At 43.0% G+C, this 15,000-nt stretch overlaps 1 protein-coding gene across 1 annotated transcript in view; it reads left to right on the top strand.

Annotated features, from left to right (window-relative positions):
- LOC114570973 (E3 ubiquitin-protein ligase pellino homolog 1-like) overlaps positions 1 to 7,338 on the top strand; it is a 38,713-nt gene extending 31,375 nt beyond the window's left edge. The window contains exons 5-7 of the mRNA XM_028601670.1: positions 2,488 to 2,685; positions 4,212 to 4,400; positions 6,708 to 7,338. Coding sequence (XP_028457471.1) covers positions 2,488 to 2,685; positions 4,212 to 4,400; positions 6,708 to 7,289 — 969 coding nt within the window. The 3' untranslated portion in view covers positions 7,290 to 7,338. The remainder of the gene's footprint in view (positions 1 to 2,487; positions 2,686 to 4,211; positions 4,401 to 6,707) is intronic.
- Positions 7,339 to 15,000: the final 7,662 nt, after the last annotated feature.

Below are 15,000 nucleotides of genomic sequence, written 5' to 3'. Positions count from 1 at the left end.
CATACATACATACATACATAGATAGATACATACATACATACATACATAGATAGATACATACATACATACATAGATAGATAGATAGATAGATAGATAGATAGATAGATACATACATAAATACATAGATACATACATACATACATAGATAGATACATACATAAATACATAGATACATACATACATACATACATAAATACATAGATACATACATACATAGATAGATAGATACATACATAGATAGATAGATACATACATAGATAGATAGATACATACATACATACATACATACATACATACATACATACATACATAGATACATACATAGATAGATAGATACATACATACATACATAGATAGATACATACATACATACATACATACATACATACATAGATAGATAGATACATACATACATACATACATACATACATACATACATAGATACATACATACATACATACATACATAGATAGATAGATAGATAGATAGATAGATAGATACATACATAGATAGATACATACATACATACATAGATAAATACACACATACATAGATAGATTCATACATACATACATACATAGATACATAGATAGATAGATTCATACATAGATAGATACACACATACATACATAGATAGATTCATACATACATACATAGATAGATAGATACATACATACATACATACACATACATACATACATACATACATACATAGATAGATCCATGCATACATACATACATACATAGATAGATAGATAGATAGATAGATAGATAGATAGATAGATAAATAGGTTCATACATAGATAAATACACACATACATACATAGATACATACATACATACATACATACATACATACATACATACATACATACATACATAGATTCATACATACACACATACATAGATAGATAGATAGATAGATAGATAGATAGATAGATAGATAGATACTTTATTGATCCTCAAGATGAAATTCAAGGTCCCAGTACAGACATCATACACAACATACACAAACATCATAAACACAATGATAAAATGACAAATCCACATGAATAATATGGACAATAAAAGAAAAGATACTAAATAACAGAATCCACATGCAGTATACATAGTGAGGTGCTCTATGAGAGTGTGTGTCATGGTGGTATAGTGCAAATAAGTCCAATAGAGCAAGGGTAAAGTCTAGAGACCGGCATTAAATATGGACAATATAAGAGATTATGGACAATATAAGAGAATAAAGCAGTAAACAGTAGGCCAGTGGACAGTCAGTACATAACTGTTGTTACTACAGGAGGTAGTGGAAGTGGTGGAGAGGGAGGAGAGGCAGACAGACTATGCAGAGAAGTCTCTCTCTCCTCTTCCCTTTTGTGAAGCATTGTAGAGTTGTATGGCCCTGGGGACAAATGTCTTTCTCAGTCTGTCAGTTGTGCACGGCAGTGTGCGTCGTAAAGTGACCATTGTAGATCTAAAATAAAGACAGATTTAGCAGCTGCAGCTTATTTCTCGCATAAAATGTTTCCAGAGACACGTTTTGGTGAACTACAGGTATTTACATGAAAGAAGAGAAAGTTTCCAAGCAAGCCCCCATGTTGGTTTGTTTTTAAATCCAGGAGCAGACGAGCCCACGAGTGAAGCGTTCGCCCAATCAGGTTCAGCCGTCGCGGCTGTAGGAAGGGTGGAGCCTGTTTTCTTTGCTTGTCATTGGTCAGTGAAGAGAAACTGCTAGTGGCGAGCCTACAAAACAGTGATAGACCAATTATCGGCCCTGGCTGTTTAAAAATGCCACAGTGGACACGTCCAGTTAAGATAAAAGCTTCTGCTGCAGGCATCCGCATGTACACTAGGGCTGCACAATTAATCAAATTTTAATCACGATCACGATTTTGGCTTCCCACGATCAAATTTGCGTGATCGAGCGATATTTAAAATGTGTCATTCCGTTCATAGAACGCTCCTTATCAAAGTTTTTGCAAAGCCAATCTATTTGATCACGTGCCTCCATGAGCCAATCAGAGTTGTTCCCTGCACCGCGCAGCTTAATTTTTAGATGTATACAGTCACAGAGGAGTAACGTGAGGAAAACTCCACAACAGGTAGTCGGTCAGTCACGATGTTTACCAGTAAACGCAACGTTTTGTCCCGTCTGTTTTGTTTTTCATACAACAGCAGTGACCATAGTGCTAGTTTGTCTTTTAGCTCGTAGCTTTAGCAGCAGACTGTTGGACGTCCCGCTGTTGTAATCCTGTCACACTACAACGTTTAGCTGTCAGCATTTTAGCCGTGTTTAATCCAGTTATTACTGTGGCTAACGGTGGGCTAACGTTAACTGCTGTGTAACGTGTTATTAGTGTTTACTGTAGCTAACGGTGGACGTGTTATTAGTGTTTACTGTAGCTAACGGTAGGCTAATAATTTGTTGGCCATAATCGTGCAGCCCTAATGTACACAACACCCATCTTGTCTCTGTTTTCGTCTCTGTTGCAGATCGGTCGTTCCACGGAGACTCCCATTGACTTTGTGGTGACGGACACGCTGCCCGGTGGTCAGAACCAAGCTGATGGCCAGACGGCCCAGAGCACCATCTCCCGCTTCGCCTGCCGCATCATCTGCCAAAGGAATCCTCCTTACTCTGCACGCATCTACGCCGCCGGCTTCGACTCGTCCAAGAACATCTTCCTCGGGGTAGGCCGCAGTAGAGCCCCGCACGGGCCAAAAACTCCAGCCCTGACCCGGCCCGGGCCCGTGGTGTTCAAGCCCTACCCGACCCCAGCCCGACAACGCCTGCAATTTTTTCAGCCCGAAACCGGCCCGACCCGACCCTAGACCAACATTGATCACTTTAAGCTCTCTCTGACTCGCACTATGATGCACTCTCTCTCTCCCTTTCTCTCTCTCTCTGACGCGCGCTGTCTCTGCTACACACAAAAACACACACACACGTCACACCTTCTCCATAAACAACATGACATCAAGGAGAGGGTTAACTTCTCCTGCTACAGATTCCCCACCGTGGTCAGAAAACTCAGAGGAGACACTTTGTTTCTCTCACTAGGACTCTAGAGTCACTACTCGCTCCGAACGCCGGCACTCTCTCACTTCTCCCTCTACCACACACACACACACACACACACACACACACACACACACACACACACACACACACACACACAGCGCTATCGCAGCAAGTTTTATCTGAATTAGAAAGGATTCCTTCATTGAAAGAAGAGCACAAAAAAAACGGCACTGGAGGCTTTTCTCGGAGGAAAAGATGTTTTTTGCTCTTCGGCAAGAGTTTGATCTGATTGGTTGATTTGGCCCGTCTATCACCGTCTATAGGTGGGGATAGACAGATGGTTTATCCAATCAGCTAACTAGGATTTTCGCCCCTTCCCAAAAGTTCTCCAACGTCAAAGTTCCCAGATGGATATGCCGAGCAAATGGGCGGCTGTGGCTCAGTGGTAGAGCGGTTGCCTGCCAATCGGAAGGTTGGTGGTTCGATCCCTGGCCTTGCAGTCCCATGTCGAAGTGTCCTTGGGCAAGACACTGAACCCCGAGTTGCCCCCCGATGCTGCTCATCAGAGTGTAAATGTGTGTGAATGATTATCTGATGAGCAGGTGGCTCCTTGTACGGCAGCCTCGGCCACAGTGTGTGAATGTGTGTGAATGGTTCCTGTACCATAAAGTCGTAGTAGTCTGAGTAGTCTGAGTAGTCGTTGAGACTAGAAAAGCGCTATATAAGAACTTTACATTTACATTTACAAATGTAGAGTCAGGTTACAGGATATATGTGCCTATATACAGATATAGGCACAATGGAACAGAATAGGCCCACTACAAGCTCAAACACTGAGCCACAAGGGGATAAAACACAGCCCTGAATTATATTAAAGAAATGCCAATAAACCAGAGCACATTGTTCTCTCATCCCGGGAATGCTGTGTGGAATTGCCAGACCTTTCTCCACAGCGCTGTGGAGGAAGGTCTGGCAATGCGAGACAACTAGAAAATACAACTGCAACTGTAACAAGTATCTCACTAACGTTATCCACAAATTTAGAAACAACAAATGATGAATCCAGCTACAAAAAAAAAAGCGTTGTAAATCTTTGGCCTGAACTGGGCGAGACGAACGGCGACGCTGCGTTTCATTACCTGTGTTCTGTGTAACAACAGGTGAGGTTTTTATTTTTTGTTTGTTTGTTTTTTAGGAGAAGGCGGCCAAGTGGAGGATGCAGGACGGTCAGATGGACGGGCTGACCACCAACGGCGTTCTGGTGATGCACCCGCGCCACGGCTTCAGCCAGGGCTCCAGACCGGGCGTGTGGAGGGAAATGTCCGTCTGCGGAAACGTCTTCACGCTGCGGGAAACCAGATCATCTCAGCAGAGAGGCAAGATGGTGGGTGACCCGGCTCTTTATGGCAGCTTGTAGTATGTTTTCTGAAGCTTTTTCTTTTCTTTCTTTCTTACTGGAACGTAATCCACATTTTCATAGTCGATTAATCTGTTGATTTTTTATCTCGATTAGTTGTTTGTAGGGCTGCCACCTCTTAGTCGATTAGTCGACTAATCGGTCGTTTTGGTCTTAGTCGACTAAGATTTCTTAAATCGATTAGTCATTTTTTTATGCTTATTCATGCTTAATTATTTATTTCAGGAAACTTCTGAGCACATTTATGGTAAACACGAGATGTAAAGTGGTGCTTTTGCAGGATTAATTGTGGAGAAACTCAGTTTTACAGATGGTTAATTAACTACATTTATATTGTGCTTTTCTAGTCTTAACCACCTCTCAAAGAGCACAGCTCTGTCGATTAAATCAACTAATCGATTAGTCGACTAAATCATATAAGTGTTAGTCGACTAAGAAGTTCTTTAGTCGAGGACAGCCCTAGTTGTTCGGTCTCTAAAATGTCAGAAAATGGTGAAAAATGGTGATCAGTGTTTCCCAAACGCCCAAGAGGACGTTCTCAAATGTCTTGTTTTGTTCACAACCAAAACATCTTCAGTTCACTGTCACAGAGGAGAGAAGACACTAGAAAATATTCACATTTAACAAGTTGGAATCAAAGAATTTTTACTTTTATTTGTTTGTATTTATTTGCCTCGAGACCCTCGAGAGGGTTGGGGGTGGGAGATGGTTTTTGTTCTTGTTCAATTGTGTTTGTCTGTTCTGTATGTTCAAAAATATAAAAAATAATAAAAAAATGTATCTAATCGACTAATCGATTTATCAAAATAGTTGGCGATTAATTTAAAAGTTGACAACTAATCGATTAAGCGTTGCAGCTCTATAATCCACTGCACTCCAGTGATGATATCCACATTGGAAACTCAGACTTCTATAAAGGCTGTTTTATGTTTCTGCGTCAGCTCCACGCCATAGCTACCGCGAGCGAAAGAGAGAGAGAGAGAGAGAGACAGTTTGTTGTGTTAGCAAAGCTAACTTTAGCACAACTGCCCACAAAGTACTGCTTGCTGGCGAAGTGCTAATCTCAAAACATTACTGACGCATAGACACTTAACAGACGGATAACCCCGTCATTGTAACCAACATATGTCTCAGTTTATTTGCTGAGCTGATGTCAGTGAACTAGCATGTTGCTACTCTACCCACAGTGGGCTGCTGGAAGCCCCCACTATCAACACACAGGACCAGTCGACCAATCACAGTTTCCTCTACAATGCTCCATCGTTTGTTTTTTTATTGTAAACAAATGAATCTTTGTTTAAAGTTGTCCTGAGGAAGTTATGTGTCAGTGTTACCATCGTTGAGATCTAACAAACGTACTTATAGACCTATTTTAACGATCTAAGCACCTGGAGCAGGTGCATTTAGGGTGCGTACGAATCTGCTTTTTGCTAGTTTGATGGTGGTAAAAAAGGGTCCGTGTGCCGGGCGCCTGGTCCTAAAGGGTTGTTCTTAGTGTCTTCATTAATCAGAGGTGTGTTTTGGGGTGTAACATGCAATCAACCAATCAGAGATCATCTCCCATTCATCAACCAATCAGAGATCATCTCCCATTCATCAACCAATCAGAAATCATCTCCCATTCATCAACCAATCAGAGATCATCTCCCATTCATCAACCAATCAGAGATCATCTCCCATTCATCAACCAATCAGAGATCATCTCCCATTCATCAACCAATCAGAGATCAGCTCCCATTCATCAACCAATCAGAGATCAGCTCCCATTCATCAACCAATCAGAGATCATCTCCCATTCATCAACCAATCAGAGATCATCTCCCATTCATCAACCAATCAGAGATCATCTCCCATTCATCAACCAATCAGAGATCATCTCCCATTCCCTTTAAAAGCCAGGCGCGTTTGGACCTTGGAGCATTGCTGTTATGATGGAGGATTTACACCCTAATATTTTAATGCTTAATCTTCTGTGTGTGTGTGTGTGTATGTGGCTGTATGTGTGTGTGTGTGTGTATGTGTGTGTTGTGTGTGTGTGTGTGTGTGTGTGTGTGTGTGTGTGTGCGTGCGTGTGCGCGTGTGCGTGTGTGTGTGCGTGTGTGTGTGTGTGTGTGTGTGTGTGTGTGTGTGTGTGTGTGCGTGCGTGCGTGTGCGTGTGTGTGCGTACGTGTGTGTGTGTGTGTGTGCGTACGTGTGTGTGTGTGTGCGTGTGTGTGTCTGTGTGTGGACTTTAACCCGGATGTGTTCACACCTTGTGCTCGTGTCTCCTTCCAGGTGGACTCTGAGTGTAACGAGCTGGTGGACGGCTCCCTGGTGGACCTGTGCGGCTCCACCCTGCTGTGGCGCACCGCGGCCGGCCTGGCGCACACGCCCACCGTCAAGCACCTGGAGGCGCTGCGGCAGGAGCTGAACGCCGGCCGGCCGCAGTGCCCCGTGGGCCTCAACACGCTGGCCTTCCCCAGCCTCCGCCGCAAAGACGCCGTCCCGGACGAGAAGCAGCCCTGGGCCTACCTGCGCTGCGGCCACGTGCACGGCTACCACGGCTGGGGGGGCCGCCGGGACCCCGCGGTGGGCGCCGAGCGCCAGGAGAGGGAGTGCCCCATGTGCCGCACGCGGGGCCCCTACAAGCCGCTGTGGCTGGGCTGCGAGGCGGGCTTCTACGTGGACGCCGAGCCGCCCACGCACGCCTTCGTGCCGTGCGGCCACGTGTGCTCGGGGGCGACCGCGGCGTACTGGAGCCAGATCCCGCTGCCGCACGGCACGCACGCCTTCCACGCCGCGTGCCCGTTCTGCATCCAGCCGCTGGGCGGAGAGGCCGGCTGCGTCAGACTCATCTTCCAAAGCCCGCTGGACTAGAATCACTCGGGACTTCTTCTTCTTCTTCTTCTTCTCTCAAAGCCGTAACCCAGGGCGTAGGTGTGGGTTGAACATCGGGGGGGGGGGGAGTACACAAAATACAGTACAGGCCAAAAGTTTGGACACACCTTCTCATTCAATGTGTTTCCTTTTTATTTTCATGACTATTTACATTGTAGATTCTCACTGAAGGCATCAAAACTATGAATGAACACATATGGAATTATGTACTTAACTAAAAAAGTGTGAAATAACTGAAAACATGTCTTATATTTTAGATTCTTCAAAGTAGCCACCCTTTGCTTTTTTTATTAATAAGGGAAATAATTCCACTAATGAACCCTGACAAAGCACACCTGTGAAGGTAAAACCATTTCAGGTGACTACCTCATGAAGCTCATTGAGAGAACACCAAGGGTTTGCAGAGTTATCAAAAAAATCAAAGGGTGGCTACTTTGAAGAATCTAAAATATAAGACATGTTTTCAGTTATTTCACACTTTTTTGTTAAGTACATAATTCCATATGTGTTCATTCATAGTTTTGATGCCTTCAATGAGAATCTACAATGTAAATAGTCATGAAATAAAAAAGGAAACGCATTGAATGAGAAGGTGTGTCCTAACTTTTGGCCTGTACTTTACATCCGTAAACTAACCGAAGAAGCTCTGGCAGCTCAAACAGCCGGACTTTGCCCCATAATTAAAAGATATGTGTACCTACAGTTCTTCCAGAGAAATGCAGAGTTTATTTATTTATTTATTTTTGTGGCCATTTTAGGCCTTTATTTGTGACAGGACAGCTTAGATATGAAAGGGGAGAGAGAGAGGGGGGAATGACATGCAGCAAAGGGCCACAGGTCGGAATCGAACCCGCACAGGGCTCCAGACTAACTGTCTGGCTTGGTTACACTGGTGCGCCTAACGTTTTTTATTTAGGTGCACCAGCACAAAATTTAGGTGCAGCCTAATTTTTTTCTCGCATCGGCGATACACGATATATAGCTCTGTATTTTTTTTACAAAGTGGGCTAAATGTTCTCTTTTATTAATTTATTAACCGAAGAAGTTCTGGCAGCTTAAATAGCCGGATAATAGCCCCATAACTAAAAGATATGTGTACCTACAGTTAAACAGTTCTTCCAGAAAAATGCAGAGTTTATTTTTTTTGTGTGGCCATTTTAGGCCTTTATTTGTGACAGGACAGCTTAGATATCAGAAGGGAGAGGGGGAATGACAGGCAGCAAAGGGCCACAGGTCGGAATCGAACCCGCGGCTACTGCGTCGAGGACTGAGCCTCTGCATATGGGCGCGCGCTCTACTAGGTGAGCTACCCAGACAGTTGTTTTTTTTGGTTACTCTTTACTGGACGTTTTCTACACAAGAGTGACACGACACTGCCATGAAACATTATAAACAAGTCCTAAACGTTTATGACATAACTCTTTTTTTAGTATGTGTCATTCGGTTTTGCCATGACACGTTATGGTTCATGTGTCATGACCGTGTAGAAAACTTAAAGTAAAGTGTTACCGTTTTTTTGTGATTGTTGCGGGTAGGGCTGGGCGATATGGACCAAAAGTCATATCCCGATATATTTTGGCTGAATATCAATATAAGATATATATCCCGATATTTTTTCCGCAAAGTGAGAGCAAATGTTCAGTCAAAGCCAAATATAACATGTCACATGTAGTTTCATAGAAACCGGCTATTTCAGTGAACAGTTGCAAAATCAAATGAATAAATAATAAACCGGTTTCTTCACCTGGTTCAATAATCAGCTGTTCAAATAACAATAAAATGTAAACACAAATACTGTATAACAACAGGAGTTCCTTTTTTAAATCAAAGCTCCATAAGGTTTTTAAATGTTTTAAATTGTTAAATTTTTCTTCTACACATTTTCAGCGCTTATTTCTACGTCCCATATTTTCTGATATAGGGCTGGGCGATATAGAGAAGATCAGATATCATGATATTCTTGACCAAATACCTCGATATCGATATTGCGGCGATATATTCCAGAGTTGACAGTTGGTGCTCTCGCAAAATATCTTCACGCTTAGATTTTAGATAAATAATCATTAATAATAGAACAGCTAGAACAGTCTGGTGAGTTCAGAAAATGACATCACTTCACTGTAACGCAGCCTTTAAAAGCAGGAAAAGACACTTATGTCATATCACGATATTACGATATCCAAAATCTAAGACGATATGTAGTCTCATATCACGATATCGATATAATATCGATATATCGCCCAGCCCTAATTGCGAGGCAAAAAATCCTTGATTATTGCGGCATGTTTTCTTAAAAAATGTGATGGAATATTCTATATATGATATTTATGCAGTTTTATGCGATGAAATCGCGGGGTGTTGGAGTGATTCCCCCTCCCTCCAACACCCCGCTTTTTGATGATGTTCCCGTCACATAATTACGTCACTTCATAACATTCCCATGGCAACAGGGGAAAACGGCTTCTCCTACTTTCTGCTAAGATATATTATGGGATTTTTTTGCAACGAAAATGCGGGGATTATGAAATCATGCAAGCCACCGAATATTTTGCGCAGAAATCAGAAATTTATGTGTGGCATATTTGAAAAATGTTGCGTTTACTTCACACAAGAGCAGCCATTTTCCCCTGTTACCATGGGAACGTTATGAAGTGACGTGAACATCATCGAAAAGCTGCAACATCTTTTTCATCAAACCTTGCGAGTTTCCGCATAAAATTGCATAAATATCCCGCATATAATCAAGGATTTTTTGCCCCCAACAATCACAAAAAAACTCAGCATTTTTCTGGAAGGACTGTGTACCTCTTCTAAATATTACCCCCACACCCCGAAATCTACGCCTCCGGCCTTAACCAACAGTTTGTTTTTTTCATAACTTAATTTTTTTTAACTTAATTTTGACCAATGTATTGAGTTGATTCCTGCCCTTTTTCTTTCTTTAAATATTCAGATTCAGGTGTTAAAGTGGTTAAAGTTCTTCCCTTGACCAAACTGTGACGATGTTAGATTTGCCTTAAACTTTTTAAATTTGTATTTATTCCTTTATCTCTTCGGTGAAATGTTTAGTAAATGAATGCAGAATGTAACAGCTGATTACTGCCTTAAAGAGCCATTAACACTAATAGTGCGTGCCATTTACAACTCAGTTTGTTTTCGTTGTTTTCATTAGCTCTAGCCAGGTTAGCCATTGTTAGCGATATCAATTCAGTTCAATTTTATTTAAAGTATCAAATCATAACAAGAGTTATCTCGAGACACTTTACAAATAGAGTAGGTCTAGACCACACTCTATAATTTACAAAGCACTAACAATTCCAGTAAGTCCCCCCCCAAGAGCAAGCATTAGCAGTGGCTGTTGCGACAGTGGCGAGGAGAAACTCCCTTTTTAGGAAGAAACCTCTGCAGTTGATAACGAGGCATTACATAACAACATGTCTACAGATAGAAGATGGACAGGACTGTGTGTACGACTTGGTGAGATTTAGTCACAAGTAAGACAGAAGTGCTAATTAAACTGTACGTTACTGCACCTTTCACTACTGTTGATGCACGGGGCAGCCACGTTGCTGGGTCTTGAGTTCCCGACTCCAAAAATTCGAGGTGAAGGGGACTGAATCTGACCTCGGAAAATCTGACTTCCGAGTCCAAATGGAACGCACTATAAAGCCTCCTTCACACTGGCTGCGTGGTGTCTTTCCTTTCTGTATTGACAGGTGCAATATTAGAAAATCGATAATTATTTATTATAATTTTTTGAAATTACATTCACATATCTGCATTTATATCAAAACCTCGAGACTTTCAAACATCAACATGTCATTTATTAATATGTATTTGTATCAAAATTACATATAAACATCTTCTCCTATTCTATGTTGCCTGGAAAGAGCTTCCAAACACGCTTGCGTCGTTCCTATTTCTAGCATGCATGTGTTTTCGGTAGTGCTGTCCTCGACTAAAGATATTCTTAGTCGACTAACACTTGTAGGATTTAGTCGACTAATCGTTTAGTTGATTTAATTGACAGAGCTGTGCTCTTTGAGAGGTGGTTAAGACTAGAAAAGCACAATATAAATGTAGTTAATTAACCATCTGTAAAACTGAGTTTCTCCACAATTAATCCTGCAGAAGCACCACTTTAAATCTTGTGTTTACCATAAATGTGCTCAGACGTTTCTTGGAAATGAGTAATTAAGCATGAATAAGCATAAAAAAAATGACTAATCGACTAAAGAAATCTTAGTCGACTGAGACCAAAACGAGCGATTAGTCGACTAATCGACTAAGAGGTGGCAGCACTAGTTTTCGGCGCGGCTCGAGCAGCGCCTGAGATGTGCGCGTCACGCAGGCAGCGTGCACGCTCTAACCTGTTACCATGGGAGCCCAAATACAAACAGACACGCCACGCAGCCAGCGTGCAGGAGGCCTAAAGGCTTCTCTTCACACCTGGCGTTAACACAGGCGCCTCGGGTGATCCAACCACAAGTGGTCAGTTCACACCTGGCAGCAGAATGCGTCTCCAGTGACCTCCTCTCCGTATGCACATTAACACGTCCGTCATTCCTGAAGACACCGAACTTTGTTTACGTGCACATGATATTCAGTTTTCCTAAAAAAAAAAGACAATATTCCGACTAAGCTGTTTAAACGGCTAATGAAAGTGAATATCCCACTGATGTTCACGTTAACGCGCAGCGGGACAAAAACAGGATTTGTTGGAGCGAGAAAACGCAGCGTGTGACAGTGTTTAAAAGTAGCCGTGTTTGTCCTGCTGTTATTTCGGTGAAAGTAACTCAAAAGTAAAAAAGCAAAAGCAGTGTAACGCATTACAATTCAGAGACAGTAATATTGTGATGTAACTAATTACTCTCACGTGACGGTAACTAGTAACTTGCCCAACACTGGTAACCACGGCTACGTTCAGACTGCAGGCCAAAGTGGCTTTTTCAATGCGACCGCAGTGTCAGCCGAGGCGGATTGGATGTGACTTTTACCTCAATAACCCTCGCTGCACCCTCTCGGCTCGCGTAAAAAGGTGATGTCGGCAACCCCCCGACCCGCCTGTAAACACGGACCAAGGAGTTTCGCTCCGTGGTGCAATGAAAGTGAAAGCCGGCGTGCGCCGGCTGAGGTGGGATCCCCCGGTCCCCTCGGGGTCGGGCGCACCACCGGCCCGAGTCGCCGCACCGCCGGGGAGGCGGAGAGCGTGTGCGAGGGCGAAGCCAGAGTGGTGGAGGCCCGTAGTGGTCCTGACGTGTCACACAGACCTCTGTAGTGAAGCTGCAGCCATAACGCCGCAAATTTGTCTCTCTTTCTCTTCAGTCTTCTCCTCCTCAGCACCTGCGCATTGATGTCATGGCTGCCGTTACACAAACATTTTAATACAAAATAAAAAAATATAAAAGCGAAAATGCTGACTTCCTCCATAACCTCCCTAACTTTAGTGCAACAGCGTGCTGCGTCTGATGTCATCGTTATTGTTGTTTTGCGCATGCGGGTCATTTCAAAACCTGGAATCTGATATCGGCCACATTTTAAAAGGTCATGTGAACAGCCGAACAAAAAATCGGATCTGAGCAAAAAATCTGAATCAGGCATTAAGACTTGCGGTGTGAACGTAGCCTAAAAGACTTCTCTCAGATCTAATGACTGTAGTTGGACTTCTTTAGCTTCAGTTTTGTCTTTAAGCTTTTTGAGTGTGCAAACTGTCGGCCGGTCGGTTTGTGCACAGTAACCGTAGCAACGCACAGAGCTGACCCTACGCCGTAAACAGGCGAGATGCCGTGAACTGTCCCAAACGGCAGTAAAAAACCTGATTGAGACGCAGATTCTGAATGCGCTGTACACATGTCCAAATAATGGCTCCAAAACCTGAATAATACCAGAATATCACACATATGTCTTAGTCAGAAAATGCTATAGTTGGATAAAGGCCTTAATCTGAATATCCAAACAGAATATGCTGTTTATATAACTTTATATTGTCATATTCGGCGTAATAGTGGAATATTATTGTGCAATTTAAACATAATCAATGGAGTAGAAACACTGCTGGGTCTTTGTGGTGATCACATACAGGTGATCTGTGGATACTTCAGGTGTACTCTGCTTACTCTACTTCAGGTGTACTCTGCTTACTCTACTTCAGGTGTACTCTGCTTACTCTACTTCAGGTGTACTCTGCTTACTCTACTTCAGGTGTACTCTGCTTACTCTACTCATTGCATCGGGTAGAATCTGGTCTCAAATGCAAGTCTCCTTCAGAAACAATCCCAGGCACAATTTAGGGTTGGTGACACATTTACAATGCCAATGAAAGTATGCAATAAAACTGACCAATGCATTGTGACTGACCTAGATCTTCTTCAGGGTTCAGGTCCATCATTCCTTGTTTGCATTTACAAAAATAAATATTGTAATGAAAATCTGTGTGTGTGTCTGTCTGTCTGTCTGTGTGTGTTGTCCAGTATACCTGTGGGGTCCCGACAGCTTTGTGGGGCCCAAAATGCGTGACCCCCCAAGTTTAAAGGGCTGTTTGAGGGTTAAGACTTGGTTTTAGGATTAGGGTTAGATATAGGTTATGGTTAGGGTGAGGGTAAGGGTTACCTTACGTACACACCGCCGCCGACTTGAGCTGCAAAGAAGCTCTGGCCGCCCTGTCGAGGACGCCTGTCAAAAAGTCCGAGGAAACTGTTTGACGCTTTGGCCTCTCTGACGTGGGAGCGTTCTTTGATCATGTTCAACACACGATTGAAGACAAAGCACAAGCAGCCACTGCACGGCCAATACACTGACACTAGAAACCTTTTATAAATGACATATATAAGGACATCATTTGTATTGTTTGTTGGTCACAGCGGTGTCTGTTAGCAGTTAGCCGCTGAACCGCAGCAGAATGCAGGCAGAGCGAGCAGCCGCCAGCTGTTGACCCGTGCAGGACTTCACCGTGAGCGGACTGTTTAGAGACCATGTGACGGCACGTTAACTGGTCCCTATACGCAAACCACGTTACATCATAAATGATAGGGGAACCCAGCAACGGCGATTAGGAGATTTCCCTCCATTTTCATGGAACTAATGTCTTGGTAGGAACAAAAGTTTACATCGTATGTTTCTCCAGAATCAGCCAGCGAGAAGGACGTCTATATTCCGATTGGTTGCTGCCGTTTGCCGCTGCTTGCCGCTGAACCGCGTCATAGCTCATTACCATAAAGTTGACCAAATTTCAACTTTCTGATTGACGCTCAAAACGCTCAAAACGCCCAAAACGCGACGCCGACAGTTTTGACGCTCCTTGCAGCTGAGAGAAGCTTCCATTGAAAATTAATGACTTCCGGTATCTTTAGACGCCCAAGTCGGCGGCGGTGTGTACGTACAGTTAAGGTTAGACATTTAGTTGTGATGGTTAAGGTTAGGGTAAGGGTTAAGGTTAGACATTTAGTTGTGATGGTTAAGATTAGGGTAAGGGTTAAGGTTAGACATTTAGTGTTGATGGTTAAGGTTAGGTTTGGGTTAAGGGTTAAGGTTAGGCATTTAGTTGTGATGGTTAAGGTTAGGGTAAGGGTTAAGGTTAGGCATTTAGTGTTGATGGTTAAGGTTAGGTTAGGGTAAGGGTTAAGGTTAGGCATTTAGTTGTGATGGTTAAGGGGAGGGTAAGGGTTAAGGTTAGGCATTTAGTTGCGATGGT

This window comes from Perca flavescens, chromosome 2, assembly GCF_004354835.1.
Source record: "Perca flavescens isolate YP-PL-M2 chromosome 2, PFLA_1.0, whole genome shotgun sequence".
Classification (NCBI taxonomy): domain Eukaryota; kingdom Metazoa; phylum Chordata; class Actinopteri; order Perciformes; family Percidae; genus Perca; species Perca flavescens.
The sequence above is the reverse complement of the archived record's forward strand: the minus strand, read 5'-3'. Positions and strand labels throughout refer to the sequence as shown.